This window comes from Pyrus communis, chromosome 15 (genome assembly GCF_041283825.1).
Source record: "Pyrus communis isolate YQ-2024b chromosome 15, ASM4128382v1, whole genome shotgun sequence".
Classification (NCBI taxonomy): domain Eukaryota; kingdom Viridiplantae; phylum Streptophyta; class Magnoliopsida; order Rosales; family Rosaceae; genus Pyrus; species Pyrus communis.
In genome coordinates, this window is record NC_142579.1 from 39,987,977 (window position 1) to 40,007,393 (window position 19,417).

General features: G+C 39.2%; 2 protein-coding genes across 4 annotated transcripts; one reads left to right on the plus strand and one right to left on the minus strand.

Annotated features, from left to right (window-relative positions):
• Positions 1–6,023: 6,023 nt before the first annotated feature.
• On the plus strand, positions 6,024–9,518 carry LOC137749446 (Cyclophilin-like peptidyl-prolyl cis-trans isomerase family protein). The gene is made up of 10 exons (XM_068489541.2): positions 6,024–6,519; positions 6,722–6,900; positions 6,995–7,096; positions 7,204–7,310; positions 7,483–7,624; positions 7,809–8,034; positions 8,169–8,208; positions 8,294–8,489; positions 8,714–8,854; positions 9,024–9,518. Exons 1-10 carry the CDS (start codon positions 6,300–6,302, stop codon positions 9,162–9,164), a joined length of 1,494 nt encoding a protein of 497 aa, XP_068345642.2. The 5' UTR covers positions 6,024–6,299; the 3' UTR covers positions 9,165–9,518.
• Positions 9,519–15,810: 6,292 nt separating this feature from the next.
• On the minus strand, positions 15,811–18,483 carry LOC137739747 (uncharacterized). 3 transcript variants are annotated; one of them, XR_015957020.1, is made up of 6 exons: positions 18,152–18,483; positions 17,764–17,888; positions 17,079–17,391; positions 16,622–16,960; positions 16,201–16,374; positions 15,811–15,971 (listed from the first exon to the last, which is right to left on the minus strand). XR_015957020.1 is itself a non-coding variant. In XM_088686407.1 (5 exons), exons 3-5 carry the CDS (start codon positions 17,380–17,382, stop codon positions 16,259–16,261), a joined length of 759 nt encoding a protein of 252 aa, XP_088542533.1. In that variant the 5' UTR covers positions 17,383–17,391; positions 17,764–17,884; positions 18,152–18,483; the 3' UTR covers positions 16,071–16,258. The 3 variants fall into 3 exon arrangements, 2 of the variants coding, with proteins under 2 accessions (XP_088542533.1, XP_088542532.1); XM_088686407.1 differs by lacking the exon at positions 15,811–15,971 and having other exon boundaries at positions 16,071–16,374; positions 17,764–17,884; XM_088686406.1 differs by lacking the exon at positions 15,811–15,971 and having other exon boundaries at positions 16,071–16,374.
• Between the last annotated feature and the right edge of the window lie 934 nt (positions 18,484–19,417).

The window sequence follows — 19,417 nt, forward strand, 5'->3', positions numbered from 1 at the left end:
ACTAGCAAGAGAACAACTCATGCCGAGCCAAATGCTCCAAAACTCCTACTGCTCAACGCCTTCTTTATATAGGCAAAATGTGAGCCAAGTTCAAGCAATGAACAAACTTGGCTACACCAACAACCTTAGTCAACATATCAGCGGGGTTGTCTTTAGTTGGAATCTTCTGGAGAATGATCTCCCCTTCACCAACTACTTCACGAACAAAGTGATAACGCACATCTATGTGCTTGGTCCTCGCATGATGAACCTGATACTTAGCCAAATAAATGGCACTCTGACTATCACAATGTACCTCCACCTGCTTCTGATCAACCCCCAAATCTCTAATCAGTCCATGTATCCAAATGACCTCCTTTATAGCTTCAGCAACTGCCATATATTCAGCCTCTGTAGTAGACAAGGCAACAGACGACTGCAAAATGGACCTCCAACAAACTGGCCCTTTAGCCATAGTAAATACATAGCCTGTAGTAGACTTCCTTCCATCCAGATCACCTGCATAATCTGAATCAACATAACCAACAGCAAAATGACCAATACCAGAATCATCTCTCTCAAAGCATAAACCAACGTCTCGAGTACCATGGAGATATCTCAATATCCATTTAGCTATTTGCCAATACTCTTTACCTGGATTATGCATATATCGACTCACCATGCCAACTGCATGAGCAATATCCAGTCTAGAGCATACCATTGCATACATCAAACTACCAACCAAATTTGCATATGGTATATCTTTCATTTGCAGCTTCTCTTTATCAGTTTTAGGACACTGTAGCGAACTTAATTTAAAATGAGGAGCCAAAGGGGTACTAACCGGTTTGGTTGAATCATGAACTCCAAACTTCCGAATCAACTTCTCAAGGTATTGTCTTTGATTCAAGCATACCAAACCTTTCTCTCTGTCTCTAGTGATCTCCATGCCAAGGATCTTCTTTGCTTCACCAAGATCCTTCATCTCGAACTCATTCTTCATTTGCTTCTTCAATTTCTCAATCTCTTCGACATTCTTTGAGGCAATCAACATATCATCAACATATATCAATAAATAAATGAAAGACCCATCTTGCAACTTCTTGAAGTACACACAATGATCATATTGACTTCTAGAATAATTTTGGCCTCTCATAAATTTATCAAACCTCAAGTACCATTGTCTTGGAGATTGCTTCAAGCCATAAAGTGATTTCTTCAACTTGCAAAACAAATTCTCTTTCCCTTTCACTTTATACCCATCCGGTTGACACATATAGATCTCTTCATTCAAATCACCATGTAGGAAAGCCGTCTTCACATCGAGTTGCACAAGTTCAAGATCATATTGTGCAACAAGAGCTAACATAATGCGAATTGAGGAGTGCTTCACAACTGGAGAAAAGATTTCATTGTAGTCAATGCCCTCCTTTTGTGCATAACCTTTAGCAACTAATCTTGCTTTGAATCTGACATTGCTTTTCTCAGCAACATCTTCCTTCTTGGCATACACCCATTTGCAACCAATAGCTTTCTTACCCTTAGGCAATTTAACTAACTCCCAAGTCTTGTTCTTCAAGAGAGAATTCATCTCATCACCCATGGCATTGCACCACTTCTCCTTTTCCTCACTCTCAATGGCTTCCTCAAAATTGGATGGAATCTCATCAGTGATAATAGGAATAGCAAAAGCAACATAGTCACTATACCGAGCTGGCTTGGTAATTTGTCTTTTTCCTCTGTTCTTGGCAATAGACTCTTGAGGTGAAACTTGCTCTTCAACTTGAATAGAATCTTCAAGTTCAACTTCTTCAACATCCTCATGGTCTTCCACTTCTTCACTTGTAGTGGCTTCGACATCAGCGGAAATAAGATTTGAAGTACTAGAGGCAACTTTCTCAAGCTCCACCTGTTGGACATCTTTCACATTCTTATCAGAGTCTCTAAACATATTTTCTTCATCAAATGTCACATCTCTGCTGATTACAAGTTTTTTCATCTCTGGGCACCACAACCTGTAACCTTTGACACCACTACTAAAACCAAGAAAGATAGCCTTTTTGGCTCTAGGATCAAGTTTATTTTCAGTTACATGAAAATAAGCAGGTGAACCAAAAATACGAATATAGTCATAATCAGAAGAGGGTTTTCCAAACCATACCTCCATTTGTGTCTTACCCTGAACAGCAGCTGAGGGTAACCGGTTGATGATGTGACATGCATAAGTAACTGCCTCTGCCCAAAATGACTTGCTCAAACCCGACTGAGATAACATGCATCTAACCTTCTCAAGCAATGTTCGATTCAATCTTTCTGTAACTCCATTTTGTTGTGGAGTTCCCTTGACACTGAAATGTCTTACAATCCCTTCTTCTTTGCAAACTTTAAAGAAAGGGTCGGATGTGTATTCACCACCATTATCCGATCTCAAAATCTTAATCTTTCTCCCAGTCTAGTTCTCAACCATTTTCTTCCAACCCAAGAAAATGCTCAACACCTCACTCTTGTGCTTCATAGTGTAGACCCAAGACCTTCTTGAATAATCATCAATAAAGGTCACGAACCAATGTCTACCACTCAAAAAGGGAGTCTTTGTAGGACCCCAAACATCCGAATGCACATAATCAAGAATGCCCTTCGTCTGATGTACAGCAGTACCAAACTTCACTCTAGTTTGCTTCCCCAAGACACAATGCTCACAGAAATCAAGCTTACAAGTCGTGGCACCTTTTAGAAGACCTTGTTTCACAAGCCCTTGTAGAGCTTTCTCACCGGCATGGCCTAATCTCATATGCCACAATCTAGTAGTATTAGAAACGGATGTGCCCATATTTTCTGAGACTACAGATGCTTCACCTGTCACAGTGCTTCCTTGCAATAAATACAAATGGCCACATCGAGGAGCTTTCATCACAACAAGTGCACCATAAGTCACCTTCAATGTCTGCCCATCTGAATGAAACCTGAAGCCCTTGGCTTCCAAAGTTCCCAAAGAAATAAGATTTTTCTTCAAATTCGGTACATACCGAACACCTGTCAACTCTTTAACCATGCCATCATGCAACTTCAAACGAACTGTACCAATCCCTTTTGTTGTGCAAGGATTGTCATCTCCCATGAACACAACACCGCCATCAAACTCTTTCAAGCTTGAAAACCAATCCTTGTGAGGAGTCATATGATGAGTACAACCCATATCCAACACCCACTTAGTAGCACAATCAAATGATGAGGAAGTGGTTAAAGCAAAATCAGGAAAATCTGTTTCAACTTCAGCAACATTAGCTTCAGAACTTTCTTTACCTTTGGTCTTCAATTTAGGACAATCTTTCTTCCAATGGCCCTTATTACGACAAAATGCACATTCATCCCTTTCCAAAGGTTTTCTACCTTTAGAGTTTCCTCTAGGTCGAGACTGTGATTTTTTCCTACTAGAAGATGATCTTCTCTCCGATGTTCTACCTCTAACAAATAAAGCTTCCGAGGTACTATCATGATTTTTATCTCTATGCCTCATTTCATAATTCATCAAGGCATTTGATACATCTTCAAATTTCACAGTTTCTTTACCATGCATAATAGTAGTAACAAAATGCTCATAAGAGTCCGGCAAGGAATTCAACAATATTAAGGCCTTATCTTCATCCTTAACATCCTCATCTAAATTTAACAAGTCGGCAATCAACTTATTAAAAGCATCAAGGTGTCTAATCATTTTTGTACCTTCTTTGTATTGGAAGCGGTAGAGGTTTTTCTTCAAGTGTAGCCGGTTCTCTGCACTCTTCGTCATATACTTGTCTTCCAATTTTTGCCACAACACACTTGCCAATGACTCCCGCATCACAAAATATTTCTGAGTTTTTGCAAGGCACAACCGAATTGAAGAGCAAGCCCACAAATTTAATTTCTCCCATTCCGGCTTCGACATAACTTCCGGCTTCTCTCCCAAAGCGGCAAGTAGATCTTGTTGAGCCAACACATCTTTGACCTCACATTGCCACATCCCAAAGTTGTTTGTGCCATCAAACTTTTCAACTTCGAACTTTGCATTTTGCACCGTAGTTCTTGCAAATCCGGAGCTGCTTCCAAAATGATTCACATCCTGCCCGTCTGACATTTTTTGGCAATTAGACAGTACCCAAGAGCAACCAGTGCTCTGATACCAATTGTTGTGCTAGGATAACACCAAAATCTCTTGGAACCAACTCAAGCTAGCCCATAGGAAATTTATCAAATGAAAATGCAAGAACAAAATATAAAAGACACAAAGATTTTAACGAGGTTCCTCCACAGTCAGTGTAACTGGAGTACGTCCTCGGAGCAGTAGAAGCTCACCCGATAATCCACTATCAACCAAATGGGAGTTTACAAAGTGTTGGCAATCTCACAACCCAAAAGCCCAATACACCCAATAGCTCTCACACACCAAAGAAACAAATAGAGAAAGAAATATAATGAATAATTTCTTCTCTATACATATAGCTCAAAGCTATTACAACAACAACTACTTTGGTAGATGATTACTAACCGAATGAAGCAGCAGCTTCTCTTCTCTCTCTTTGCAGCTCCCTTTCTCCTCTGCAAAAGAAACCTCTTTCTTGCTCTTCCTTCTCTCTGCTTCTTAACAACCGAAACAAATGAGCTCCTTATTTCTCTCTATTTTTTCTGCAAAGGCAAATAAGCTCTCTTCTACTCTCTCTCCTTTTCTAAACCGAATCATGAGCACTCATTCTTAAAAACAATATTTCTTTTTCTTTTAGCCAACACCCACGGGTGTTGGTTCAAAACTTTTTCCACAAAGACAAAGACTTTCCCTTTTTTCCTCCCTAAAACAAGGAAGGTGTTTGCCACCTTTGAATTTGTTTATTCTAAAGTATGGCCACTTGGCCACTTATTCAACAGGAATCACATGCTTGGCTAAACATGGAAAATGTAACGTAACTAACTTTTAACTGACTCTCGTCCGTTGGCTTGATTTAGGCAAGTTTTGACCTGGCTGACCAAATAAAAGGACTTCTACTTAGGTTTGGATTTTTGTTGAAGCTTTAAGACAAATCAAACAAACAAAGAGGGAAATGGGACTTTGAGAGGAACAAAAATGTTTTTGTTGAACAAAATTTGTTCAAGGATTGGTAGTTGTTTGATATCTATGTTGCAGAGAGGTTACCAATTACAAGTATTCGGCTTAACTGTTGGCTATCAAATTACAAACTATGTTTACAATTTTTCATAGGGAGACAAGTGGCTTAATAAAACAATGTATAGTAGGAGAAATTTTTCAATCTGTCAGAAATACCACTAGGTACACTAAGTGTCGTATTACAATTGATTGAATTAAAAAAAAAATCAAATAATTGTATTATTACACTGAGTGTACCGACCGTGTTCCTGGCATACTGAAAAATCTCTGGTATGATAGTATTCAATTACGGTTAATAACAACTAGTTCTTAGTTTAGTTGTATTTTTTTTTTTAATTTTAAAAGAGACCTCTAATTCAAAATCACTGCAACTTGATTAAAGAAAAGATTACCTATTCAAAATTAGGGTGTGATATTCATCTTCATTTGTAAGTGAGAGATCTTAGGTTCGATTCTCACAAAATGCGAATTTGAACCACATTATTGATAGCTCTTTGCGAGACTAAGCTCACCTCCTCTCCTTAGTGTAGATAATATCGTTTGTTAAAAAAATGTAATTAAGGTGTCTTTGTTACTATATGCGCTTAAAATGTTATGACTCATCCCTACTTTGCTTACTCATATTTCTTAAAACTCTCTTGAACCGGCACACTATGAAAATAACTTACTGAATATTGTGTATGCAAAGTAATAGTACTGAAAATAGAACAATTCAATAGATAATATGTGTTATCGAGAAATAATTAGAATTTGTGAAAAACCTTGAACACGTGATATCCTTGTTTTTTATCAAATGTTTCCAATTGGACGAACGCACGATATTTTTTTCAATTTACTTTTTTATCACATTGCCAAATGACAACCTCAGTTTCATATAAATTTTTCTTCTACACTAAAGCTTAATGACATATTAACACTTGAATGAGTAAATTAATTTTTCGAAATACCAACTTCTCCAAGGCTACCTACCAACTTCTCCAAAGGCTACCAAGTCTCATGCCCGCGGATCCGCGGAAGCCAAAAGCCAAAATATCACCAAAACGACGTCGTCACCAACCGGCGGAATCGAAAATGAAAAACCCTTCTCCCCCAATTCGCCAACCAGAAATACTCAGATAACAATCGAATTCCCAAATCCCCAGTGGACTCAAATCTCCTGCAGCGCCTCAGTCCGTGAGCAATGTCGTCGATATACGTGTTGGAGCCGCCGACGAAGGGGAAGGTGGTGCTGCAAACGACGCACGGGCCGCTGGACGTGGAGCTCTGGCCCAAAGAGGCCCCGAAGGCTGTCAGGAACTTCGTCCAGCTCTGCCTCGAAGGATACTACGACAACACCATCTTCCACCGCATCATCAAAGGCTTTCTGGTTCAGGGCGGCGACCCCACCGGCACCGGCACAGGTAATTTAAAAAAAGATTGAGAATTTCGATTCGTGGATTTGTATTGTTCTCTAGGTTACTTCAGTTTTGGATTTTGAACTTAAGTTGGGTAATTGCTAAAAAGAATGAGAATTTCGGTTCAGGAATTAGTATAGTGATCTGGGTTACTTTGGATTTGGGATTTTGAAATTTTGAACTTGAATTGTTGGGTGCATTTTTGCAGGGGGTGAGAGTATTTACGGTGGTGTGTTTCCTGATGAGTTTCATTCGCGTTTGAGATTCAAGCATAGGGGTTTAGTTGCTTGTGCAAATGCCGGTACACCCAATTCGAATGGGAGCCAGTTTTTCATGAACTTGGATCGGAGTGATTGGCTTGACAAGAAGCATACCATCTTCGGAAAGGTGATGATTAACTTCAATTCCGGCACTGGCAGTTTAGCTTTATAGAAGACCAAGGAACCGAACTCATTCTTTTGTTGTTTGTATTGTTTTTCAGGTGACTGGGGATTCAATCTATAATCTTGTGCGGTTGGGTGAACTCGAAACTGACAAGGAGGATAGGCCTTTGGACCCACCCCCAAGGATACTATCAGTAGAGGTAGCTAAACCTGGTCCTTGAGTAACCTTAAGCTTTCCTCTTTCTATATGCTTATGTGATTTTTTTCCTGTTCTATTTTATTTTTGCTGTCAAAATCTGTGTTTTAGGTGTTATGGAATCCCTTTGATGATATTGTTCCAAGGGTACGTGCAAAGCCTTCGAAGGAATCCACAAATGATATTGACAACAAAGACACAAAGAAGAAAGCTGTAAAGTAAGCTTCTTCCTTGCCTGAAGGAATGTGTACGTGTGCATTTGTGTGAATGTTAATTTGTTTTTGTACACCTGTGTCTGAAAAGAAAATGTATTTGCCATGATATATGTTATCTAAACTGTCACTACGCTTCTTCGGTATCTTATGCGCATGGTTTGTTTAAAAAATGCAGAAAGCTGAACTTGCTTTCATTTGGAGAAGAAGCTGAAGAAGAGGAGAGAGAGTTGGCAGCTGTAAAGACCAAAATCAAGAGCAGCCACGATGTATTGGATGATCCTCGTCTTCTGAAGGACGAAATTCCGTTTAATGAATCGGTAATTCTCAGGCATCCTTTTTGTGATGCCTTGTTTATATAAAACTGTTGTAATTTTGCTAATTTAGGTCCATTTGTTTTCATTTTGAATGTGATTGGTAATCTACATATGCATGGTCCGGTCTTTCTCACTTAGAAATTGATAATCCAAAGGACTTATCTTTGACAAATGTTTTTGTATGCAGAACATTGATGCCAAAACAAGGCATGTACAGTTATCTGTCAGAGAAGCTCTAAGCTCCAAGAAAGAAGAGCCCAAGAAAGACTCAGAGTCCAAATTTTATAATACCCTTGATCATAGCGATGATGATGATGATGATGAGGCCAACTTTGATGCAAGAATGCGCCAGCAAATACTCAAGAAACGAACGGATTTGGGAGATCTCCCACCAAAGCCAAAGCTGAAAAATGGTATCTAATTCTACTCGGTGTATTATATTTTCTCCTGATTGGATGCATGATTGGTTGCCGTATAATTTGACAATGCTTTGTACTGCCTTAATGATATTATGTCCATTTTCTTAACTTGTCACATCCATACGCAGGGAGATCTAGCCCAAAGCGGCATGAAATACCTACATCAAGGTAAACATTTTGAATTCAGACACTGTCACAGAGACAAAACATCTGAAATATCTTCACAATAATCTCTTCATCTCCTTTTTGCCAGGTCCAATGTTGAAAGCATTGATGATGATCAACAAAAGGTGGACAAGCTGTCCTTGAAGAAAAAAGGGATAGGATCCGAGGCAAGAGCTGAGCGCATGGCAAATGCTGATGCAGACTTACAGTTGCTGGGTGAAGCTGAAAGAGGAAGACAATTGCAGAAACAGAGGAAGCGTAGAAATCAAGGACGAGAAGATGAAGTATGTGTTATTGGGCCTTTTTATGTATTGTTTTCTCGATTTACCTCTTTACTCTCCTGCCTTCCCTTCAGCCCTGGGAGTAGGCCAAGTGATTCACTTTTTTATTCTATGTGGTAAAGTAGTTAGTAAAAAAAGTCGAAACCCCGTTTATTTTGTGGATTTTTATTTTAGAAGATACTTTGTGTGAATTTATAACCATGTTTTTATGAATTGGATGCTTTCAGGTTCTCGCAAAACTTGAGAAGTTTAAGAAGGGAATATTCGAAAAGGGCACAGCCCCAGGTATTGAATCTGGAGGTGGCAAAGATGAAGACTTATCCAATTGGAAATCAGTTCCGTTAAAATTTGCTCCTGAGAAAGGGAAGGTAAGATTCATAGGTTCATATGTATTTATGCCATTTCATTGGAGTCATATAACAGTAACTAGCTACTATCTCCCCTTCTCATTTTAAATATTCTTCGAACAAATATCAGTTTGCTATTTATCTAATTTGTGCTTCTCCGTGGCTTAAATTTTCCCGTAAATCATTGCAGGATCACATGTCTCGCAGTGAGGACCTAAATGACTACGTCGTGCATGACCCTCTTTTGGAGAAGGGAAAAGAGAAGTTTAACCGATTGCAAGCCAAGCAAAAGCGACGAGAGCTAGAATGGGCTGGCAAATCCCTTACTTGATCTCATCTCTGCCATGCCCTAATATTTGAGACCAAATCGAAGCTATGAGAATTCATCCCGTTGTCTTTGCTACGCTGCAAGCCAGCTCAAATCTTGAGCTACATTGTTCGACAGCAGTTCATCTCACACCTGTATGGGTCATCTGACCTACCAGAGCAGCCGAAGGCATGATTCTGCATATGTATTCCTCTGTATTGTAGCTGGTGCTTTCGCTGCCGTCACCTACTGTAATCTTTTCTGCTCAACATTAGGTTAGGCAGTTTTGATGTATTTCTGTTTGTATATACCTCAAACAAGTCTTAAATTCTTAACTAGGCAGTTCTAAGAAAATCAAATGCACAAGTTTCTTGTTAAGCTGGGTCAAATTTGTTTCTCTCTCATCTATGTGCCTGCATTCGGGATGCCATGGTGGTGGTTTTTTAAATCAATTAACGCAGTGTCATGTGGCTGCCATTGTGGTGGTTTTTAAAATCAAATAACGCATTATCACGTGGCAGTTGGTTATTGGCTTAAAAAACCGACACGGTGGTGTGCTAGTAAGTCATTTCCAATTTTGCAGGCTTAACATTTTCAAAGGTTCTGGACGCAGAACATCTGACACTTGCTTTGGCAACAAGACTCCAAGAAATATCAGCGATGTTTGACCAGGTAAACATTGTTAGACCTACCGACTTGCAAAAGCCATGTCTTGTTTCTTTGCATATGCAACAATGCACCAACTGTAATGTCATATAATTGATTGGAAACTTAAAACAATATATTCTAACTGGATTATAACACTTGGTTTACTGGATTGTGTTTTTAGCACACTGAAAAATTCTCGTAATTTGGATAAAGTTTCATTTCGATGCTTGGGAGTTTGATTATCGTGATTTGAACCTTTGTAATATACTAATTGTTGTAATTGAAGGACAACAATTTAGAGTTGTTGATTTATAGTTGTAAGAATGTCGCGCATGTCTTTCAATTTCTAGTTTGTATATAAGTTATAACACCATTATCCTTAAGCCGAAGCAATTATTAAACCACATAAACTAGTTGCGATAATTAAAACTAGAAAAATTAAAGTGAAATTTCGCTTAAACTTCAAAGACGAGGTCGTTACTTTGAACAAGAAAAGAAAATTGGTTAAGGCAATGGTCGCCAACGCAATTACCGATCCATTGTTGGACGTTGAATGTGAACAAGAATCTTAGAAGAGTACAATGTTGGAACATGTCCTCCCTCAATGTTCCTCAGTTGGACCGCCTTTTTCTTACATCTTACAATCTTTTTCATTTTTTTTCTTTTTGGGTCAAATACAACTTGCAATCTGTTGTTTATAATTTTTGTGTCAAATTTTGTTTCCTCGGGAAATTTAGCAATTTCATGTTACCTTACTACCCATGAAAAAAGATTTAAATTGTAACCAAATTTAATTTAATTTTATTTAATTAATTAATTAATTAATTATTATTATTATTATTTTATTTTTTATTTTTATGTTGGATGCTTTGGTCATTGCTAGTCTGCCACGCATATGGTCAAAAGTTAGTGTATATTGAATTCAGATCCTCTTTGAATCTTTGTGTTTAGGAGTTTATGGACTAAGAGATGCATACCATTCATTTCAAATCTTACAACTTCCATTAGCTTATCTCATTAGTACACTTCACACAACTAAAGGTTTGGATCTTTCTCCCTCTTTTGAACAGTTTAAATTTCTAACTGCGAGATTTAGAAAAGATCTAAATTTCGTGTATATTGTTGAATTTGCTAGCTTGTGGGGCCCTAGCCAACTGTATATATCTGTACTATGCGTACAATGTTCCAAAAATTAAAATTATTAAATAAAAGAGAAAAAAATATATGTAAAGAACTTGGTAGCTAATCCAAAAGAGTAAAGAAGAGTTTGAAAAGCTTGCACAGTTTTTTCTAATCTTGCAGGAGAAGTAATAACTCTAAAGGAAAACTAATGAAAATAGTTTGAAAACTTTGAATTTTAACGAAAATGACAAAAAGATGTTGTAAGTGAATAGTATCAGAATTAATTTTTTAGAAGCAAAATATGATTTTTGGTTAAAGTGAATAATGCATGAGTTTTTCGTTAAAGTTCTCTAACTCTAGTCCAAACCAATAATTGTATTATATGATGTATAAATTTGCTTTTCTTGGAAATTCATATTCGTGGAAAATGTAACTAATAACTAAACGATAGGATATTAGGATATGACATAAACACTGTTTTGCTTATTTATTAAATGTAACGCTTCAGTTTGATTATCTGACAACTCCCAATCATTCATGCAACTGAATTCCCCAATTAACCATGCACATCTAATTAGCACGACATGACTCTTATAGAAGCCTGACCACATAATGAATAAGATCAACCTCACAAAAGCACGAGACATGTTTTGTAGTTTAGTCGCATTCAAATTACGTCTGTCATGACTTAATGTGAAAACTGTTTTAATCAATCAGCTGTACATTTTGTGTACACCTTAAAGAGTAATACCAGGAAAACTACATATTTAAATTATATTTTATAAACCAAAAAATGCTAAGGATATTCTCAAAATAAGACTCTCTCTCCATTATGTTTTTAGCATAATATTTTATAATGTTAGCATAAAATATCACGTTAAAAAAATGAGGTGACAGAGAACCCCACTTTAAGAAAATCTTCTTAGCATTTCTCAATGAGACTCCATGAAATTTCTGGCACCTTATTTTTTTTGCATAATATTTTATAATGTTAACGAGAGAATTAACTTGAAACAATGAGGTGATAGATAGTTCATCAAAAGTCTCATTTGAGAGGGTCTCCTTACATTTCTCTTCTTTTGCAAACCACATGACGTAATTGTTGATGATTAAATTATTACTTAAATATCGATTAACGTATTTATTTTTTTATTAGTACGCAGAACATAATTTCTAAATTATATTTAAAAAATTAATTTACCTAACATTACTCCCACACCGTATTATCAGGTTGGCCCACGAAATTTATGATCCCATTTATCATGCCCAACACACGCATTTTCCAAAAGATTGTTGAAAATTGTGAAAAAGGCACGAGTTTGGTGTTCTTTTAGTCCAACAAAGTAACATTCCAGTCACACCCCTTTAAACCCAAAACTGAAGGAGAAAATAAATAATATAAAAAAAAGGTCGGCAGGTAATCCCAATGTCACCGTCATAGACCTACCGAGTACCGACCACTGCCACAATCCTCAAGCCCGCGTTCACACCTGCCACCTTTATGCCCCCGCGCATTTTCTTATACACGTCACACACAACTTCCCCCCAAGTCAACGTTTTTCGTACACGCCATGTAACCATGTTATTTCGAATAATACTATTCAAATCATATTTTTTATCATTTTAGATGATATTTAATGTAAATAACCACATCATTTGAATTAATCAGATTTTTAAATTTAATTCATTATTTAATAAATTAATAATTAAGAAAAACTTGTTAATTAAATGATGATTATAGTATACGAAGAGTTTTTCTTCTTCATTTCTTTAGGTTTTGCAAATTTTTCAAATGATGTGGTCCACATCATATATAGAAATGTAGTATAAAAACATTGTATGAATATCATTACTTTGTTCTTTCAGTCCTTCCCCATTAATTAATTATTTTGTAATCCACTTTCTAGGCATTTTACAAGTGTTTCTACTCATCTTTAATTAACATTTAATTAAAAGATTACTCCATGGTTTTGGTTTTTTTTTTTTTTATGTGAAACAATAAATTTATTGTATTAGATTTTACATTAGAAAGCTAACGAAGTTCGAACTCACGCTATAATAAAAAAAACAACTCTCATCAGGGCCACTTAGAAAATATGATTCAATAATATATTGATACATTAAAATACACAACAGATGTCTTATTTCAACGAAACTCTTGAATATATAGAATTTATTTCTTTAAATCCTAATTGTTCATTTATATTACACTGAACACAACCTGATCTTGTAAATTTTCTACATGTAAAGATCAAAGTATTACTCATAGTTAACGAGAAAGAAATACCATTTAGGTAGTAATTCCAAAAAAGTTACAAAAGGATCCATGGGTTCATCCATCACTGATGGTTCTAGAACTGCTAAACCCACCACGAAGTAGTCTAGTAGTTGGTTAAGATGAATTTTAAACCTGTAGTGCATACGGCACGTCATGAATTCGATATTTGGCACTGAGAACACATAACATTAGTTAAGGTGAGACTGAGATGTATTTGTAAGTCTTTCCAACTTTAAAAAAATAGAATATTGCGACGAAACTACTGTTTAATTCCCTTTTGAAAAAACGTATTCCTCGTAATTAAATATTACTTAACTTCTTAATCATTACAATGACAGATGATCCATCCCTCCATCTCTCTCATCTGTACGTATCAGCGTTGGACTTATATTCTTATGGTAATGGGAACAGGTAGTGACGTATAAGTCGTAATTATACAAATAATAGAGATCCTCTTCCTTCCTCCCCACATTTTCTCAACTTGTCGATCTACGCGTTCACACTTGCATATTTCATAATTTCAAAAAAGCCAAACACCTTGTCTCCTTTTTTAACTATTTTGCTGCTGCTTCTTCCTTAATTTCCTTGTGATGGTTGTTGTCTGCAAATCTCACCTTATATGAAACTCGACCTCCAAACAGACCCAGCAGCTGAAGACCTCGCCACCGTCTACACCTTCCTCCAGAACTCTCTACAGACGCAAATGAACGAGAACGGAAGCGCCAAGAAGCGGCGTCGTAGAGACTCCGGCGGCAGCGAGAAGAAGAAGAAGGACCTCAAGGGAATAATCGCCTCCTTGTCGTTGCTCCAAGAGCAGGAGAAGCAGGACGAGCGCGACCACGACAGGGCATCGAATGACGACGCGTCGTTAATAGAAGAGACGCACAAGGAGAGGAACAAGGCCATGCTGGAGTACTACTCCGATTTGCAGGAGTGCTACTCGGAGGTGGAAGAATCCGAAACGATGAAGCGGAGAAAATCAAGCAGCGCCGCCTGTGCGGCGGCGGTGACGGCGGCGGTGTCGGCGAAAGCTGAAGGAGTCGATCAAGTTAAGCCGGGAGTCGGGTCGGGTCACCATCGGCGGCTGTGGGTCAAGGACAGGTCGAAAGCGTGGTGGGACGAATGCAACCAACCGGATTTTCCGGAATCGGAATTCAAAAAGGCGTTTCGGATGGGGAAATCCACGTTCGATTTAATATGCGAGGAGCTCAACTCCGCCATCGCGAAGGAGGACACGACGCTGCGGAACGCGATTCCGGTGCGACAGAGAGTGGCGGTGTGCCTTTGGCGGCTGGCCACCGGCGACCCGCTCCGCCTCGTGTCGAAACGATTCGGACTCGGCATCTCGACCTGCCACAAGCTCGTCCTTGAGGTCTGCTCCGCGATCCGGACGGTGCTGATGCCCAAGTACCTGCAGTGGCCGGAGGAGAGCGCGGCGAGGAAAATTAAAGACGAGTTCGAGGGTATTTCGGGAATTCCGAACGTTGCTGGGTCCATGTACACGACGCATATACCCATCATCGCACCCAAAGTCAGCGTTGCTGCGTATTTCAATAAACGGCACACGGAGAGGAACCAGAAGACTTCGTACTCGATTACTGTGCAGGGTGTGGTGGACCCCAGGGGCGTTTTTACCGATGTGTGCATCGGATGGCCAGGATCAATGCCGGATGATCAGGTGCTGGAGAAATCAGCGTTAAATCAGAGGGCCAATAATGGTTTGCTGAAGAACGTGTGGATTGTTGGGGGTGCTGGGTACCCTTTGATGGACTGGGTGCTGGTGCCTTACACCCAGCAGAACCTAACGTGGACCCAGCACGCTTTCAACGAGAAGATTGGGGAGATTCAGAGTGTGGCCAGAGATGCGTTTGCTAGGTTGAAAGGAAGGTGGTTTTGCTTGCAGAAGAGGACGGAGGTGAAGCTGCAGGACTTGCCGGTGGTTCTCGGGGCGTGCTGTGTTTTGCACAACATTTGTGAGTTGAGGAATGAGGAGATGGAGCCCGAGCTCCGGTTCGAGCTCATCGACGACGAAATGGTCCCGGAGGTTGCTCTTAGGTCGACGAGCTCGATGAAGGCTAGGGATGCCATTGCTCATAATCTATTGCACCATGGCCTTGCGGGCCCTAGTTTCCTTTAGGTCACACCGCTTGGCTCGTAACATTTGCAAATTACCGTCTAACACATGTAATGCAAATACCCGAGTGTCTCAAAATTATTATTCTTTTGGTTATTGGTTGTAGTTTGTGTGTAAGGGCTCTCTGTAAAAGGCATACTTTGCCCCTCTACACAAATGGATGAATTGTATTTTGTAGTAGTCTTTTTATAGGCTAAGTTATATACATCAAGAACACAGAATTGTAGCATGAGATTACACTCCAATTGCCAAATAGGAGAACATAAATTATTTATTTTGCGTGATTTTCCATCCTTGTATCTTGCAACATGAGTTCAGTATACTCTCTTTTCGTATTTGGTGGCCGAAAACGGTCGTAATGTGAACTCTTTTCACTGGATGACCTGTCTCACAATAAAAAACTTCAGTAAGGTTGTCTGACCACTCTATTCGTTCGAGACCTATCACAAAAGTGTGAGAACATCTATATTTTAGTACTTTCCGACCTCACTGATTCCACCAGGCGTGAGAACTGCCCTAGTTCAATAGCCCTACACCGCAGTTTATCTCATGTCTCATTCCAGGGAGAATTCCTATAATGCTTCGTCGCATCCCTGGTTGTATGCAAGATTCTCCCCCGCTTCGCACCAACTTTGTAGGTTGTTTTATCCTAATCAATTTGTAATAGTCTATTTCGTTTAATCATCTTTAATAGTTAAATCGGGGGCAAAACGACGTTTATTTTTTTTATGATATCAAGTCATTGTCATTAAGACCAGCTATCAGTTCCCCAAAGTAGGAGGCATTTTCCATGCTTAACACTTACCTTTCCAACAGTATTATAGCTCAATGACGTCACTGAAAGCATCACAATATACAAATAGTAAGTTGAGACCTACCGAAAACATCACAAAACAGGCTCCAGCAAGCCGCAGACTTCATCTCAGCCATTTTTCGTCACCGCGGGATTCCATTTCTATGTTCATTGCCGTCACCTGGAAGACTGAATGGAAAATGTGCAAAATGGATCTTCAAGGCAGGGGACTCTGGTTTCTTGTTATCAAACTTGTAACCTGCATGCATCCACATTGCATAGGTTGATAAGTGATGAGTTTCCTCAAATTACTAGACACGATGAAGCTTTATCAATTAACTCATTACGTTAAACGGGATTATAAACCATAATAGGTTATTTACATAATCGGTTTCTGAATATAACGTACAATTTCCTTAAAAAATTTGGTTATAGAGGTTTATGGTACATTGATTTCACATTTATGCCGTAGATGGATAGATCATGCTTGATTGCTCATGTAATACCTTGAAGAGCTTCCGTAGCAGTCAGAGCACACTTCGCATCAGCGAACTCTACAAAGCACAGAACCATAGCCTTATCTCCACTCTGCAGCTCATGTAAAGGTCTAGCAAACACTGAGAGAAGCTCAAACAAAAGTAAAGTACGAGGACGTTGATAGAAATAACAACAAATAACTGTGTGCCCCTCAATGAAAAAAGTAGCTGCTAGATCACACATAGCCTGTCTGCAATGAGGTCTATGAAGGTTACTCAACAGAAGTAGAAAGATAAGAAGGCTTACACGTCTAGGCTCCTTGTGAATGACTTTGATTTCTTTAAAGCCAATAAATGGACGGAATATATCTTCGTTGCAAGTCAAGGTTTTTAAATGACAGAACAAAGCAGTATAATAAGCATATTTCAGCGACGATCATTTCCATTTCAATAAACTCTGAATCTAGGGTTAGGAGTAAAAGGATACGGCCTACTTCTCTTCGGGTAGAGTCAGTGGGAAGTCCATCGACAAACAAAACATTTGATTCCCCTTTCACAGGAAGAACATCAGCATTTCTCGAAGAGCCAGCTGGCTTTTCTAAACTTATGTCTGCAGGAAGATTTGGACTCATGCTTACTGCAGCAACTTCCAGTCTCTTGCTTATCAAACTCGGAACTTCTAAAAGCAATGAATAACCCTTTGTGCTAGCTCTTGCTGTTGCACCAAGAACCGATTCAGGGCAAGACCGAAGACCCATAGCATCATCTACAGCATATGCTCCAGTGGTCATTGATCTTATCTGCAAGCAGATCAAGTACCACAATTCCTTCATAATAATTCATATACATTAACACATGAACATTATCATATACTTGAGGCTTGTCTGGGACTGTTTCCGGAAGGGCTAAGCTCGCTTTTTGACAACCAAAACCGCTTCTGAATGCCTTTGGCAGATTAAACTTAAAAGCATTTATGGGTCATAAAGCACTTCTACTGAAAGTTCTTTTGCCAAGAAGCACTTGGATTTTGATAAAAATTTTGACGTGTTTCTAATAAAAGCACTTCTAGCAAAAGCGCTTACAAGCGCATGTGATTCCTTCCGAAGCAGTCACAAACAAGTCCCTATAGCAACTCATAAAAGTTAGTGTCGAACAAATTCTTAGTGTCTTACATCTCTGTGCAGAAAATCGGAAGCATAACTCCGCTGCGTATCTGTAGAAGGAATCGTTGGGTTGAATAGCAATGAGGGTGTTTCCGACGACAACTAGCCAGGAAAGCTTGGCCTTGCAACACTGTCTGTCACAATACAATACAATCCACCCATCAATCATTCACCAATTTCCTTAATCTTGTATTTAACAGTTAAACCGTATAATTAAGAAACACACAAACTTTCCAATCAAGCATGAATTACAAACCACTGAAGTGATGAAAAAGTAATAAAATTTCTGTTTGGATGCTGAGAAAATGCGGGAAAGTGAGTGAAAATTGAATGCAAATGTTCAGGAAAATTGAAAATTTCGGGATTGTTGAATTAGGGTTAGGGAAAAAGAGAGAACCTAATTGGGGCGGGGTGAAGTATATACGGTACGGATCGCGCATGTCTTCTTCTTCTACCACCTGGTTCAGCTGAGATCGACTTCTTTACTAATTAAAACCCCCCTTTGCGTTTGGTTTGGTTTGGTTTGTACTTCGCAAGTTTGCAGTACCGAATTGGAGCATTCCAGGTCAAAACGCCGTAGTTTTGGCTTGTAATGGTCGGGATGCCCGTTAGTGGGCCTCTAGACCGATCAGTTTGGACCGGATTACACTATCCTGACGGCCAGATGGTGAGTACATTTTTATTGGATTAAATCTGATTATCAGATACAAAAAGCTACCTCAATTATGCGTTGAACGACACTTTCATATCTTATTTTTAAAAATGACAATGTCATACCTTATCTTACGAATTTGTGCCAATATCAAACCTCCATTAGTTTTTCTGTTAATTTTTTTATTAAGTGCTGACGTAGCTAGAGACGGGGTTCACTCACTAATTCAATTTGATTAAAAAAAATTAAATATTAAAAATTAAAAATTAAAATATTTTTTTATATAAAATTGTGGGACCTCTCTCTCCTCTCTCTCGCCTCTCTCTCTCTCCTCTCTCTCTCATCCCTCTTTGCACACCTACATCCCCAAAACCCATAAACCTTCCCACCCGCCCCTTTCCCCCCCCCCCAACCTTCCCCACCACCCTTTCTCTCCTCTCTCTCTCTCTCTCTCTCTCTCTCTCTCTCTCTCTCCTCTTTCTCTTCTCAGGCGGCGAGGATGATACTGGAGCCGAAATCGGCCCTCAACCTGAGCAGAAAAGTGTAACAAAAAAAAAAAAAAAATCAAGTTCGTCTTCCCCACCCGAGCCCACTCCCAAATTGGACACACCCCGTCTCCCTCACTAGTCAATCCTTCGTGCCGAGCCCCACCAAATCAGGCCCTACATCCTCGTCGCCTTGCCGATCTTGTCTCAGGGCCGACAAACCACTGCAAAAAAAAAAAAAAATCTGGATTTTTTTGGTCCAAATTTTTTTTAAATAAAAAGGTGAAGAATAGATGAAGGAAGAAGGTGAAGAATGGATGAAGGTGAAGGTGAAGGTGAGAGAGATAAGAGAGAGATTGGATGTGAGAGAGATAGGAGAGAGAGATGGAACTAGGGCTGGGCAAATGGGGCCTGGACCCGCGGTTAGGGGCGGGTCCAAGCGATTCGGGGCGGGTCCTGTTTTTAAAATTCTGAAACGGGGCGGGGCGGGGCGGGTCGAGTCCATGTCATTTGCGGGGCGGGACGA